This window comes from Argopecten irradians, chromosome 7, assembly GCF_041381155.1.
Source record: "Argopecten irradians isolate NY chromosome 7, Ai_NY, whole genome shotgun sequence".
In the NCBI taxonomy this organism is placed as follows: Eukaryota; Metazoa; Mollusca; class Bivalvia; order Pectinida; family Pectinidae; genus Argopecten; species Argopecten irradians.
In genome coordinates, this window is record NC_091140.1 from 25,644,747 (window position 1) to 25,661,358 (window position 16,612).

General features: G+C 36.7%; 1 protein-coding gene across 1 annotated transcript; it reads left to right on the plus strand.

Moving 5' to 3' along the window:
• The first annotated feature begins 752 nt into the window (after positions 1-752).
• Positions 753-13,591, plus strand: LOC138327105 (uncharacterized). Its single transcript, XM_069273089.1, has 18 exons — positions 753-1,019; positions 1,922-2,157; positions 2,450-3,855; positions 3,887-4,064; positions 4,372-4,497; positions 4,763-4,873; positions 5,153-5,257; positions 5,549-5,656; positions 6,096-6,206; positions 7,080-7,190; positions 7,375-7,519; positions 7,857-7,970; positions 8,329-8,378; positions 9,428-9,599; positions 9,845-10,143; positions 10,260-10,408; positions 10,670-11,424; positions 11,658-13,591. Exons 2-17 carry the CDS (start codon positions 2,007-2,009, stop codon positions 10,820-10,822), a joined length of 3,489 nt encoding a protein of 1,162 aa, XP_069129190.1. The 5' UTR covers positions 753-1,019; positions 1,922-2,006; the 3' UTR covers positions 10,823-11,424; positions 11,658-13,591.
• The last annotated feature ends 3,021 nt before the right edge of the window (positions 13,592-16,612 follow it).

Genomic DNA, 16,612 nt, shown 5'->3' on the forward strand with positions numbered 1-16,612 from the left:
TTCGTTTTTTAGCATTTAAAGGAAATAGTACAAAAAGATCGTTTGGAAAGATATCGCATTTTATGTACATATATACTGCTTTTTAAAAAGAAAATCAGAGAAGATGCTCTGTTTATGTCATCCATTCGTAGATAATTAGACAGATAATATTCTTAATTACGAAGTTGAAGCATGAAAAACTACCCTCATGGTGACACGTGCTCTAGCGAATATTTTGTCACGAACTTTAAATCCTTGAAGTATGATTATATTATGGTTCTTATAATGATTTATAAAGTTAAAATAGCTATCAAACATTCAACGCTTGTAATGTATTTTATGTGTTCATGAACATGTACATAATGTACTTGTAAATATATCCATGTGCCAACTTTTGATCAAAATACAGCCTCCATGAAAAATTATCCGTTTATAGGAGAGACATGCGAAAATTGAACAAATGACAGTATTTGAAGTTATTGAGTCATCATGACTTGAAAGATTACGCTTAAACATACGTTTGTTTCGTTAATGAAATTTTACCTTATCAGTGTTACTTTATTAGATGATCCCGAGATATATATATATATTATTCTACTGTCACAAATACTACGGTCAAAATGAAAGACAGACAGATAAGATATGTTAAGTTTGATTTACGACACGAGTAATATCAAAGGTAGTTATCCATTTATTGTCCACATTTAGACACAATATATATAACCTTATGATTAGTCCCGCATTATTGGTCCCTCTACCTGGAAATCAGGGATAGGTCAAATGGCCGTATATAGTAACATAGTTAAAATGTTAGGAGAAACTGGAAGTTTGACAAATCACAAGGATCAAAGTTAATCTCCGGAAAGTGGCTTATTGAGATAAGATGCCCACTGTTCTGGCCATTGTTGGCATACCTGTGTCTAAACAGGTGAAAATCAGTGAGTACGGCGTATCAGGGGGAGATAACTTCAGTGAAGCTGTATACTGAACAGGTGAACGGGTGTTAGACGGCAAAGACAAAAGTTCAAACGTTTGATGAGGTAATGTTTGTTTTATACCATATATATCTGTGTTTACGTGTTATATTATAATTGTAGATATGTGTGTATCACTACAGAACACTGTTGGTGTAATACAAGTGTCTGCTACAGCACACGGAAGCTTTTCATTCATCACAACAATCTTGGTAATATAATGCCTTTTTACATCACCCGAATTTTCTGATGACATGCCTTTCTCAGTAACTTATATTAATAATTCATGTTTCCCGATAGACTACCAGTACCTACATACGGGGTATGACACCTATCTGTACAGGTGTGAACAGTAAAACATCACACCTGAGATATCGGACCACACCTGTACCGACTACTGTAAACTGTCTGCTTATCAGGGGCGATAACCTAACTCCGATTTAATGACAGCCTGATAAGATAGATAATGTATATCGGTGGTATTTCTAGCGTTATTTATGACAGATCAGATTATTTAATACCAATACATGTAAATATAATGGAATTCAGGAAAAACAACAATATCAATAAAAACAACAATATCAATTAAAAATTAAATATGTAAAACTTTTTTAATAAAATGAAATAAAAAAAAATACAGACGGGTCCTATTTCACGCACAATACAGAGGTTATAAAGTTTCAATTTTAGAAATTCTGTTTTTTTTTCTTCAGAATTTATGTACTGTGCATTATTAATTTTCTGAGTATTAAGCTAGTGATTAAAAAAAGGCTCAAAGTTATGTACAACAGAACAAATTGAGTTTAAATTCTGAAATAAAATCCCTGTGTAAAAGTCTTTAGAATAGAAAAAGCAAAATTAAGTCAGTTAACAATGCATGTACAAGACTCTTGGTTTATGCAAATTACATGTGTATCCTATTTAGTTCACCCTTATTTTATTTGTTTCATGAATATGTTTTATTAAAGCTCTTCCTCATACAAAGAACAACAATGGGTTGAGGTCTGAATCTGAAGCTAGAGTTTATATAACTGAGGAAGTTTACCTGTGACCATGGCGATGGAGACATTTGATATGGATGACCCACGCAGTGAAAAGTTCCGGGCAGTGACGAGGCGGGTGTTGGTACTAGGGGTGGTATGTCTTATCCTGACAGTACTGATGGTTGCCGTGGTAGCTACTGTCCTACTTACTGCAGAAATAGGTCAGTTTTACTATCAAAATAATATTCTACACTGTAGAAGTCTACCTGATTTCAAAATTAAGTCTAAATTTTATTCTGAGAATTAATAATGCTTTGTATAATCGATATCAATAATAATAATAATTCAACAAAAATGAAAAATATATATAATAAAGCAAACAAAATTTAAACAAATAAGAGAAACATATTTCAGGAGGGTGCATATATACAAACTTGAAATTCAGTTAAAACAAAATCTATACGTAGCAAAGGAATGCAATATAAAGCTAATATTTTGAATTCTGTATTGCAGACACCAGACAGCAAGTGAATGCTGCAGCCTTACTTGGGAAAGAAACCCTTATGACAAAGCTTGGGTCATCAAGTACACAAGGGTCACAGAGTACAGCAAGTACACAAGGGCCACAGAGTACAGCAAGCCTCCATGGAAGTGTGGGGTCATCAGGTACCACATCCTCTGTGTCCTTCACCTTAGATACCCACCATACCTCAATTTCATTATCGACATCAACAGATGTGTTACATTTATCAACATTATCTTCATTAGAATCATCATTTGGATCATCTGTCTTGTCCAGTAGTACCACTGTGTCTCTATCACAAAGTCTAGACATGGACATCAAGCCTTCCCAAATGACAACATCCTCCCAACAATTACCACCGATACTGCAGTCATCTGTTTTTAGTTTAACATCTGTGTCTTTGTTACCATCAGAAGCTTCTAATGTTGTAACTATGGAAACCAGTCAGATGATGCCATCAGTCCACTTTATGTCTACCTCCTCCTCATTTGTTGATGAGTTTGACGTGTCCCAAACTCCCTCCATGGAGACAACCCCCATGGAAAGTTTAACCTTCCATCAGACCTCTTCAATAGTTCCCAGTGACATGACCTCATTAAAAAGTTCAAAGTCAGATACAGGGGCACATGTTAACTCTACTCTAGAGCCAACATTACACTCACCACAGTCAACAGCATCTCATCATTTAATGACATCTAATTCAGCAAGAGTTCCGTTATTTGAAAGTTCTTCAAGTCGCCAACTACATACATCACAAGACATTCTCGCTCCTTCATTAACAATATTGTTAATGAGTTCTGAAATAGACCTGAAGACTTCAGATGGTGTTTTGTCTTCATCATATAATCATTATATTTCCTCTTCTGTTGTAAATATGTCACAAACTGGATTGCCATCATTAGACAGCATTAACGTCACCTCACCTGATGGAACCTCAGCTGGTGTTTCCATGACTACGCCAAGCTCCAGTCAGACAGTGGTATCCCCTTCGTCCTGGGTAAAAAGAACAGTCTCCACACCCCTCTTACCTACCACACAAGTGTCAAGGATACCTTTGCCATCCTCCATGACCTCTGACCTGGTTACTCCAATAGTACTACCGTCTACCCAGCTCCTTCCAACACTTGTCCCTTCCCCTACGACTTTGTTCCCCTCATGGTCTGGTGGAGCCCATGAACAGAGTAACAGCCAGTATCAGTCTTCCTACTCTTTGACAAATACAATAACCAGTCCCAAATCTGAAATCACAAGTGTGATGGTGCCCACTGACATCACTAAAGTTAGCACCATGACAGGTAGCACAGTGATGATGGTACCCACTACCATAGTCAGCACCACATCTGGCACCTCAACTATAACAGCTTCCGCCACCATAGTGAGCACCGCATCTGGCACCCTAACACGACAGCTTCCGCCCCCATGGCACCCTAACACCAATCGCCACCAGCAGTACCACCAATGTACCTGTTACCACTACTGGCTCCTCAGCCACAGTGGTATCCACCACTATGACTGGTGCCACATCTGTCACAGCACCTGTCACCATAACAACAGCTGGCATCACAGTAGATGTAATAACCACTACGCCACCTAGCACCACCACAGGTAAGTTTGATATAAAATGTCGCTGAGAGTACATCATCAGAAATCCATGGTTGATTTCATTACGCTATGTGTAAATACAGTGTAGGGTTATGTAATCAAGCATGGTTTTCCAACAATGCTTAAATATAAAGATATAAAGATAAGAATCTGAGAATTGTTTATGTTGTCAGATGTTCTTGCTTAATTATCTCAATAATTTGTTTTGTGATGGGAGAAGACTATTTGAGACTTTTGATTTAAAAAACACAAAGAATGCATATTGATTATAAAATATACTGTGTAAGATTTGAATTGTTAGTGATTTTAGTCTCTATAGACAGCCAGTGTCCCGCTGGTCAGGCCCCATGTGATGACGGTACTTGTCTACGTGGCAGTAAGTTCTGTGATGGAGTGGTTCACTGTCCTGATACCAGTGATGAAGCTAAGGACTGCAGTATGTAGTTTACTCATTAATGTTTACATACTTGTTAAACTGAACACTGGCTAGGGCTTCCTTAAACCTTTTGGTTTCCATAGTAATATGGGTAGTTTGTTGTTTGACTTTATGAAGGAAAATTCTTTGTATTTTTGAAATACCAGGTATTGTTTTAAAGATATTGCAGGATCATAATAATATAAATGATCAGCTTCGCTCTACTCTACATGAATATATTGGAGTATTTCATTAAAAAGTTATTACAAGATGCTTATCTTGTCAGGTTGTGGAAGCGGTCAGTTCAGGTGTAGCAGTGGTCAGTGTGTGTCCAGTTTGTCCAGGTGTAACGGGTATCCTCAGTGTAAGGACAAGACAGATGAATTCAACTGTACAGGTAACCATGGCGATAGATATATATCACTAGAAATAACCTAATCCACTTATACACAGGTTATCAATGAAGTTTGTAGGTCGTGGCTTCTTCTCAAAACACTTGTCAGGGGAATAGGAGGTTAAGGGTTGGAGAGAAATCCTTTCTGAAGACACCAATGACAATATTGGTTATCTTATGTATTATAAGTTGTCTCAGCAGTAATACATATGAAGCAGTATATATCTCCAAACTTTCCTGGGTGACATCACTGAAAGTGTAACCACTTCCCTGTAATTACAGGCTGTGTAGGATTTCAGTGTGATACAGGATTATGTTTTTGGACCCATCAGAGTCGCTGTAACCAGGTCGTCGACTGTGACGACCTTAGTGATGAACTCGGATGTCGTAAGTTACCTTTTTTATCTGCACTTTGTGTAATAGAAGTGAGAAAATGAACCCTCTTGTAATAAGGTTAAAACTCCCAAGTAAAAGAAATTTTTGTAAGTTGAAGCTAGTTAGGTGATCTATCCACCCACTCTTTTTATACAACTCGCTCCTGTTGTGCTAAACTCCTGATTCATAATAAATTGATAAATATCCATAATTTATCAAAATGGCAATTTCAAAACTTTATGTAGAAACATTTATTGTACTTGTGTTACCTAAACAGTTATGATATGCATTCATCATCTACAGCCTTCCGCCCTGGCTACAGGCGATGTGACAATGGAATGTTCCTCCCAGCCTCTGATTGGTGTAATGGTGTAGACGATTGCTATGACAACAGTGATGAGACAGACTGTGGTGAGTTATTTACCTTTACAGAAAGTTCATATTAACACTACTGTGCCAGCCATTTGGTTTCATTATTTGGTTTTGAAAGTCAGTGATTTGCATACGACATGCCATAGTTAGTTGAAAATGAAACTTTTGTCATTGAAGCAATTAAAACTTTGTCAATTAAACATAAGACTGCTGAGGATGAGTGCATGGTCCCACTATCGCCATTCACATCAGTGATGTGTTAGGTACCAACATGGGATCATAAACAGAAGCTGACTGAAGATTAATCTTATTCCTCTCCAGATATTTTGATTTCATTCACCTCTCGAAACTAGACATACAATAATGTGTCGGTAAATGACCCTGGCTATGATTGCATGTAAACATGATTAAATCAAACTCAACGCCATGTTTTTTATGATTTATATATTAAATTAACCTTATCTATGAAACATTGCAGCGTGTGATTCCCTGACAGAGGTGGCGTGTCAGTTTGGTGGCTGTATACGACGGGAGTGGGTCTGTGACGGCATTCACGACTGTAACAATGGTACAGATGAGGAGGGATGTAGTAAGTACCACCAGTAGTCATAGTGGGTCTTAACTGTGGTGATGGTTGTTTTGTTTAGTTCAGTAATTCTAGGAGTTTTGATTGCATATATCAGAGCTAAGGAAGATGTTGTCAAGTAGTTCTATATATAGGGGGGGGGTCTTACATGAGTGGCTATGTGATATGAAGTTTAACAAACGAGTTTAATAATGTGATGTGCCACAAGCATTTAGGTGAGTGGCATAACCGATTATTTAACAACTTTGATAAATTTTATATCACATAGTCATGAGTGTAAGATTCTATTTATCACATAACTTTTAATAATAGAAATAGAAGTAAAACTTTAAATTTCGTCTCTATATAAAACAGTAGAAATCCGGTTAGGATGTGATGCTTCTGACTACTGAGACATCATCCTACATCATATATAAATTATGACGTCAAAATTACATGGGACGTCACAATAGTGTACTGTTATTACACATGTGTCTTATAATATTTATGACATGGCCGTATGACATGGCTGGACGGGTTAGTTATGTGATAAAAGTTGAACCCAGTGTAGCATACTGTGGTAGAGTTATCATGTCTGTTAAAATGAATGGCCTTGATCTACAACTCATTTTCATAGACAATGGGCTAGATACAACAAGAGGCCAAGAGACCTGTTGTTGGGCCAGTGTCATACTTAGGTGAATTGCTAACAAATCTAAATGTATGGCCTTGATCTACTAAACTTTAATTGACCTCTTTATTACTAGGTACTGGGAGGTGACAACAGTCAATACAGATTGTACATACATATATAGATAATCTAATTTTTTAAAAACATGTTTTGATTGTCTTTTTTATTTTTGACAATAACAATGTTATATCTGTATGATTCCTCAGACCAATGCAGCAGTACAGATTTTGTATGCCCTGATTATCAGTGTGTTGCCATGGATACTGTCTGTGACGGTCAGCCAGACTGTTTGGGAGGTGAAGATGAACTAGGCTGCTGTAAGTAATATTCTGAGACAAATCTTAACACAAATCAATGACTCTATTAGTTACCATGGTGACCTTGACCATATAAATACACGATGTTTTAGAAAAAGTTTAGGTATTACAGCCTGTAAATGTCACTTTTATGATTAGCATTGTATATCAATGTATTGACATACAGTTGATGATTATGTTTCAGTTTCCTTGACAACTACAGATGAGTCTAATCTGACCTTGACCTCCGGTCAGCTGAGGGTCCAATTATCAGACCAGATCCAACCTCTGTGTAGTAGCCACTGGACTCAGCAACTGAGTGACCATATTTGTGTACATCTCGGACATGAGTGAGTTTTAACTTCATATGTTAAAGGGATCATTTACATGCAGGTCGATCTTGATTGCCTTTTCCATTAAAACAAATGTCCAGAATTCTACCAAAATGCAGTACTGCTACCTTGAGTAGCTAGATCAATGGATTTACTCCAGGTATTCCAGATTTCCTCTTCCTCCTACTCTGGTACATCCTTAAATACCTCTTACTGTTCATATCGTTTTATTCAAAAGAAACACTAAACTCTTTAGACTAAACTATTTGTACAATGTATTCTGATTGACACAAAGTATAGTTACAGAATGTGGAAAATATCGTGACTGTTTACACAAACAATTTCATTATTTCAGGAAGTCTTCAGAGACAATTTACATACCTGAGATATCCTCCCCACAGAGCTTTTACTTTGAACTCACTTCAGATGTTACAGGTTTATCAGACATACTTGGCAACCTTCAAAATGTGTAAGTGACAATAAATCCTCAAGATGATTGCTCTACCTATTTGTTAATTTATTATTTGTAATACTTACCTGGGCCCACTTTCATCAACATTTCCTTAACCTAAGAATTCCTTAAAATTCTGCATAGGAAAGCATTACAGAAGTTAAGGAAAATATCTTAGATTAAGGAGCTTTACTTACCTTCTGTTCTTTGGAAAATTTGAAGCTAAGGAATTTCTTAAGGTTAAGGAATGTGGACCCTGATATTCTATTTTGAAAGTTTACTTTTTACAATTTTCTATATTATGTACCAGTACTTATCATTTTTTGCATTCTGAACTACAAAACAAATGTACATTTGATTTCGTTTTTGTTTGCAGGACAAACTGTTCCAGTAGAAACTTAATCAACATTTCCTGTTCAGCCAAAGGTAAATACAATTAAAGCAATAAATAAACAATTCTTTAGCATATTATTTTAGCTGTCTCATATGAATATAAGAATGAGAAATGGACAAAGGCTAATTCTACAAGGCATATACTGATTCATACAAAATTGAACCTTGCTTATTAGGACATAAATATATTTATCCTGTAACTGTCGCACATACTGACGTATAGCTACTGCTGGATAAAGTTGTGTTTTACCCATCAATACGAAATGCTTTATCCGTCAATACGATTATGTGAATTTGTTCCACAACTGACGGAACATTATCTAACTTGACCCTGAACTTTAACCTTACAGTCAATGAAACGTCATTCAGTCCCGCTAAAAAGTGACGTAACATTCAACAAAATCACATCATTTTTACGATATCGAAAATCTCGTATTGCGGTTTTATCTTTTTCTTGGCTCATAGCAAATGCATATATTGTAAAGGAATTCTTTGATGATTTTTTAATATTTTTATATTGTTTCAGTGATATCACACACTGAAAAGAATCACTGGTCCTGTTTGCAAATGGGCTTTTATATTTCCCATGGAAGTAAAAAGGAGTACACTCTCATTCGGTTTAGTGAATGAATCTTTTCCTTTGCATCAAAGAAGCGTCAAGCTTCAAGCAAAACCAAGTAAATAACTGGCAATTTACTTTCATTTTAAATGTTATAATTGTTGCAGGATAACAGAATACAAGGTTAGTATCTTACAATACAAGTTTTATTTTGGTGCTTGATACTGAAAGCCGAAATGACTCGTAAAGCCTCATCATCTCGGCTTTCATAAATCTCGCATCAAAATAAACCTTGTATTCTTAGAAACTAACCATATATTCTCTTCGTATAATGCTTTAATGAGATAATCTACAGCCTAAAATTTCCATATATCTTAATGATGCATGCTGTTTATATTGTGAATATTGAGTGTCGAAACTAAAATACTTGAATTATACAATATTTTATATTTTAAATGTCATGATCAAACTGGTAGTTTACGTCATCATAACAAATCTAAAATATTTTTTTTCTATATTGAAGAATGTGGAAAGAGATTTGAGAATCTTCTCACAACTTATATTGCTGGTGGAGAGTTATCTCCCCTGGGAAAGTGGCCATGGGTTGTCTCTCTGACGTATCTAGGGGAACCACTATGTTCTGCTGCCATAGTAACCAGTCAGTGGCTGGTTACTGCTGGACATTGTGTGTCATTGTGGGTAAAAGAAGGAAAATAAACTCAAGATATTATGTAACCTTTTAAGGATTCAATTGATCCTTATATATCACTGATATATAATACAATGTATAACTTTCCTGATGGAAATAGCTAATTCATGTGTTTATTTAAGTAATTGGAGAACCTAGTATATATTTGCTTTGAGAATACTGACTTTTCTTGGCAAGTGTAAGTTTGTGATTGGAATTTTTTGAATTGATATTGTTATTGTCCTGTTTCAGGCCGGGATCGCATGATTACGCACAGACTCCGTTTTATCTCCATGCATCTGCTGGATCTGTCAAGCGTTTCATAGACCGGAGATCTGGGGGTAACATTATTGCTGCAGACAAAATAATACAGCATCCAAATTTTACCTATACCGGCCTCGGCTCAATCCTCTGGGATATAGCATTGGTGCATTTGGAACAACCTCTGACCTTCACAGAGGTCATTCAACCAATATGTCTGCCAATGAATGGGGACAGGTACCATGACAACTGTTACCTAGCAGGATGGGGATACATAAACAATGATCAAGGTAAGCTTACTAAAATAATATTTATACAACATTGTCACCATGGATAATAAATATATTTGAAAATAACTCTAGGAGGATTTGCCAAGTTTTAATAAGTATGTTGTTGGTTGATACAGGTCAGTTGCCTGAGTACCTGAGAGAGGCCAAAGTCCAGGTATGGGAGGATGAGACCTGTCGCCAGGATACAGTTCCCTTGGAAACCAGTGTCAACACCAACATCACTCTGTGTGCTGGGTATGCTGGGGGGATCCTGTCAGGATGTCAGGTATAGTTTATTCTGGAGATTATGTTTAGATATATACCTTATCGAGGCCAATACCAGACTGATACTGAAGTATAAACATTGAATCTCTGTTAAGTTTCCTCTGTAAAAGAAAATTGTGTTAAGTAACAAAACAATTTAGCAAGTCTAAAGTCAATTACTAAAAACGGTCATTATAGACAGGTGGACGTTATAAACAGGTGTTTGTTACAGCAGGTTTGACTGTATTTGTTTTTTCATTGAGTGTTTTAATTCTATTTTCAGGGTGACAGTGGTGGCCCCTTGATGTGTGAGGACACCAGAGGGCACTGGTTTCTAGAAGGTGTTCTGAGCAGTGGCTCAACAACTGTGGAGTTGTTATGCTACTCGGGCCGACAGGTACACACGAGTGTCTGCTACTACGGATTGGATTTATAATGTCATAGAGACACCTTGATGTCAGGTACACACGAGTGTCTGCTACTACAGATTGGATTTATAATGTCATACGGACACCTTGATGTCAGGTACACACGAGTGTCTGCTACTACAGATTGGATTTATAATGTCATAGAGACACCTTGATGTCAGGTACACACGAGTGTCTGCTACTACGGATTGGATTTATAATGTCATAGAGACACACCTTGATGTTAGGTACACACGAGTGTCTGCTACTACGGATTGGATTTATAATGTCATAGAGACACCTTGATGTCAGGTACACACGAGTGTCTGCTACTACGGATTGGATTTATAATGTCATACGGACACCTGATGTCAGGTACACACGAGTGTCTGCTACTACGGATTGGATTTATAATGTCATAGAGACACCTTGATGTCAGGTACACACGAGTGTCTGCTACTACGGATTGGATTTATAATGTCATAGAGACACCTTGATGTCAGGTACACACGAGTGTCTGCTACTACAGATTGGATTTATAATGTCATAGAGACACCTTGATGTCAGGTACACACGAGTGTCTGCTACTACAGATTGGATTTATAATGTCATAGAGACACCTTGATGTCAGGTGCACACGAGTGTCTGTCTACTACTACCGAGTGGATTTATGATGCCATAGGGACACCCTGATGTCAGGTACACATGAGTGTCTGTTACTATGTGTGGATTTATGATGCCATAATGACACCCTGATGTCAGGTCACACGACACACACGATGGTGTCTGCACCCTATGTCAGGTCACACGAGTGTCTGCTACTACGAGTGGATTTATGATGCCATAGAGACACCCTGATGTCAGGTACACACGAGTGTCTGCTACTACCGAGTGGATTTATGATGCCATAGGGACACCCTGATGTCAGGTACACACGAGTGTCTGCTACTACCGAGTGGATTTATGATGCCATAGGGACACCCTGATGTCAGGTACACACGAGTGTCTGCTACTACCGAGTGGATTTATGATGCCATAGAGACACCCTGATATGTCAGGTACACACGAGTGTCTGCTACTACCGAGTGGATTTATGATGCCATAGAGACACCCTGATATGTCAGGTACACACGAGTGTCTGCTACTACCGAGTGGATTTATGATGCCATAGAGACACCACTGATATGTCAGGTGCACACGAGGTGTCTATTACTACAGAATGGATTTATGATGTCATAGAGACACACTGATATGTCAGGTACACACGAGTGTCTGCTACTACCGAGTGGATTTATGATGTCATAGAGACACCCTGATATGTCAGGTACACATGAGTGTCTGCTACTACAGAATGGATTTATGATGTCATAGAGACACACTGATATGGCAGGACACACCAGTGTCTATTACTACGGAGTGGATTTATGATGTCATAGTGACACCCTGATGTCAGGTGCACACGAGTGTCTGCTACTACCATGTGGATTTATGATGTCATAGAGACACCCTGATGTCAGGTACACACACGAGTGTCTGCTACTACCGATGGATTTGATTTACAATGTCATAGAGACACCCTGATGTCAGATACACACCAGGTCTGTTACTACAGATTGGATTTATGATGTCATTGTGACACCCTGATGTCAGGTACACACGAGTGTCTGCTACTACCGAGTGGATTTATGATGTCATTGGGACACCCAGATGTCAGGTACACATGAGTGTCTGCTTTAACAGAGTGGATTTATGATGTCATAGTGACACTATGATGCCATTGGAGCATCCTGATGTATTATAATCTACAAAGTGTTATTGCTGTGAGTATCAGGGCCTTCAGATTCTCCGGTTACTTTAGTGCTGTGGTTAATGCTAGTCGTTAGTGCTATATATTGTTATTCTCAAGGGTGTTAATGGATGCTTCTTGATTGATATTCAGCAAACAAAAACAAAAAGATATGATAGTCCCAAAATTGATTTAACATGTTCATACTACATTGTATTAATGTATTGTACTATGACAGTACATGTATTTAGCTGTATAGACTATAAGTGTAACATTATTTATATCCTGTTTTAGGGGTAATCATGCTAATTAACTGATGCTGATCAATGTGCCAAACACAATAGTATTAAGTATGTTGTTTTCTATACAGGTATGTTAGATATAAAATAATATACCAATTTTGTTATTCTTAATCAACAAGTTATTCATATTTATTGAAACATCTTTGATTGTTGTGCTAGCCATTAATGTCTCCTAGTTGTCCTTTCACACCTGTTCATGGTAAATGTATGTAATTAAACTCTCCATACTAAAAAACTGTGTTTTACAAGATCTCTCATTGGTTTATTATGCATCATGTCATGTACATGTATTACACGATTTACGCTTGGTTTATTATTTAACATGACTTGTGCGTGTTAGGTACGAGGCCTCTGATTGGTTTATTTATACACACCATGATCTGTAACTTTGTTCGTTACGTGGCATTTGATTAGTTTATTATGCACCATGACTTGTAACTGAGTTAGTTTCAAGGTTGCTGATTGATTGACGATATATGCATCATTACTTGTAACTAAGTTAGTAACGAGGTCTCTGATTGGTTAATTATATGTACCAAGACTCGTAACAAGGAAAGTTGTTGGTTTTCTATAGCATCTATAGCCTATGTTCCTATTATTTTTTCTATTATATATATACATTATATCTAAGTCTATACAATGGATATCAAAATATTCATATCTCTATATTTATATAATTATGTTTTTATAAATAAATTTAAAGGAACATCTATACATATTACTTATTTTGTTCCCTATTACAGTTCATGCTTAAAGATCTGCATGCTTCCTAATTAGGTCTTTCATTCAATGATTTATTGCAGAAATATACTTGGGTTTTAATATATAAAGTTTTATCCACCTCTCGGTTCCGAGTTCGAATCCCATGTGGGGCAGTTGCCAGGTACTGGCCGCTGGTCGGTGGTTTTCTTCGGATGCTCCGGCTTTCAACCAACAATAAACCTGGCACGTCCTTAAATGACCCTAGCTGTTACTAACAGGACGTTAAACTAATAAAACCCTAAACCCTAAAACATTTCAAAAATTAAACTACGATTTTTTGTACCTACATGTGTTTTGCATGGCCTTGAAGTCGGAATGTGAGACACCCGACGACTGCGACTGCCCCGTGGATGCCAAGCTCTGCCCAGTGTCATTCACCATGCATGCTCAGCTGCTGGGTTGTTGGGGATGTGTCTGGGTCATCGTTAGTATGCTGTTCCACGGATTGTTTATAGGTTTTAACCAATATGGCATGCTTGATCCGAGGCGCAACAGATACATCAAGTTACTTTATAGTTCATGTCTTAATTTTGACACCGTCCAATTTTCCAGTAATGTCTGATCTAACTGTTTTTTCCGATGACCTGGTTGTGTTAGAACCTCGACTGCTAATGGGGTTATTCCAGGTCACAAGCCTGGTATGTCAGACTGGCGCACTCATGTTTACGATTAAAAGTTGTGAATTCTCACTATATGTCCAATGGAATTAGTGATAAGTTTGACAATGAAAGTTTAACTCCGGCACTTGTGCCAAGAAAATAGTACAAATGTCATTAAAGAGTCGTATATACCACCAAAACCACAAGAAATGTTCTGTATATGATGTAAGCAATGTTTACAAACACCATTGTCACTTGATGATGCAAGTGTTCGTTTAGGGTCGCCAACATACAATATGTTACAGCGAAGTAAAATAAGATGTTAAAAAATCTACCAGGTAGTAGAAATTAGCCTTCAGGTATTGTTTAACTCTAAAGTGAACAATAAGAGCACCGGTATGTCCTGACAATTTCATCCAAACTGACACTACACAGATGCATCTGTATGTCTGACGTCGTGCATTATATGCGCCTTGATTGGTTCTTGCACATATTCTAATTACAACTATTTTTAGTTTGGCCCCTAGTCAATAGGGATCCTTAGGAAGGTTAGAGTGGACAAGCCTGTTGATTGGATCTGGTATGCATACTGATTTACATAGAAACAAAAGATTCCTTGACCAAGAAAATAACTAGCACTTGTCTAGACATTGACCTCAGCTTGAACCAAACATCATGATAAGACAGAGACTACCTTTAGTGTATAGATACAGTTTATTGAAATGTAACAATGTAATCTAGGTTAAGATTTTTGGCTGTGTATAAACAAAAAAAATTTTTTAATGTAATATATATTTTACTTAATGTATATAAACAAACAGAAACAATTTGATTTCCAAACTAACACACAACCTACACAAAATCATGATAAATGCTGCTTCTTTCTTACTGATCATCCTATAGTATTACATCCTTCAATGAAGAGTTTCAATTTGTTATGTTCTATAACAAAGTTTCCCTACAAGTGCAACATGTGCAAGATTGATAGAATCTTACATGGGTTTGTCAGGTAGACAGGGATATCTCAACCCGAGAGAAATATTTGGACTGGTCAACCCGAGACTTGCCGAGGCTTGACGATCAAAATCTTTCACGAGGGTTGAGAGTATCCCTATCCACCTGACAGACCCATGTTTGATTGTTTTTCTCACATACCGAAACATGATGTAAAAACAGTTATATAGAAACATTTCAAAAGCACCACCATCATAGGAATGTCGCTATGCGTCAAAATCAATGACGTCGTCGACAATAGACATCGCATGTAATGATGACGTCACATCATTGTCTAGCAAGTGTGAGCTGTCTTTTCCCTACCCCGGTAAAAGACAGAGTTATCTTTTCCCTAGCAACCGCGGGATACACCCTGTCAAGTATGGGAGAAATAATTAATGTTAATGATGAAATCTCAATATTCATCACATGCTTATTTCTTTATTAAAATATCTCTTGCTATCTAAACTCTGACATATGACAAATCAATATAAGATTTTATATAAATACACAATGACATGAAAATGTGTAAAATGTGTATTCCCATTGCCCAGTCAAAATAAAAAATATATATAATAATGTTTAAAAATAATTATATGGTACATTTGTAGAATGATTAGGACACGAGTGATACAATTATTTAATATTGCACTCTGAGTGTTTTGCTTGTAAATAAATACAATGAGTATTTTAATTGCAGAGTATGATTTCTAGTGAGTACCTTTCCATTATCTATATAAACAAAGTATACTTATCTTTCTTACCGCATCATAAAGTTTCACTTTAAAAACTTTGATGCCACATCAAAAGAAATGCAAACAATGAAACAATTAAATTAATATGTAAGATTTAATATACTTGTAATGTCAGTTAAATATTAGTGAATCATACTTTGTTGGTTCTTGACCAAGCTGAACGCTTTGACTTAAGCTCATGATGGTTCAAATACCTGGTACTAAAGGTAACTGGAGTTTGATCGTATGTCGGATGACTTAAAGTAAATCAGGTTTGGCTGAACATTTCATGACACAATGATAAATGTATTGTGAAGCCCTTACCGATCAGCTTATAATTAGATACAATACTAATAGCGCTAAATTTTCCTTACACTCATATTAAAGCCGGTTATTTTCTTCGGTCAAAATGTTCGCACTAAGTTATACTTATCTTTCTTACCGCATCATAAAGTTTCACTTTAAAAACTTTGATGCCACATCAAAAGAAATGCAAACAATGAAACAATTAAATTAATATGTAAGATTTAATATACTTGGTAATGTCAGTTAAATATTAGTGAATCATACTTTGTTGGTTCTTGACATAGCTGAACGCTTTGACTTAAGGCTCATGATGGTTCAAACACCTGGTACTAAAGGT

What these genes read in the sequence shown, in the direction of transcription:
- LOC138327105 (XM_069273089.1), top strand. Translation starts at nt 2,007, where the DNA reads ATGGCGATGGAGACATTTGATATGGATGACCCACGCAGTGAAAAGTTC. An exon ending in GCCACCTAGCACCACCACAG is followed by an intron (nt 4,065 to 4,371) that starts GTAAGTTTGATA and finishes TAGTGATTTTAG; the next exon opens with TCTCTATAGACAGCCAGTGT. An exon ending in GGATCCTGTCAGGATGTCAG is followed by an intron (nt 10,409 to 10,669) that starts GTATAGTTTATT and finishes TTCTATTTTCAG; the next exon opens with GGTGACAGTGGTGGCCCCTT.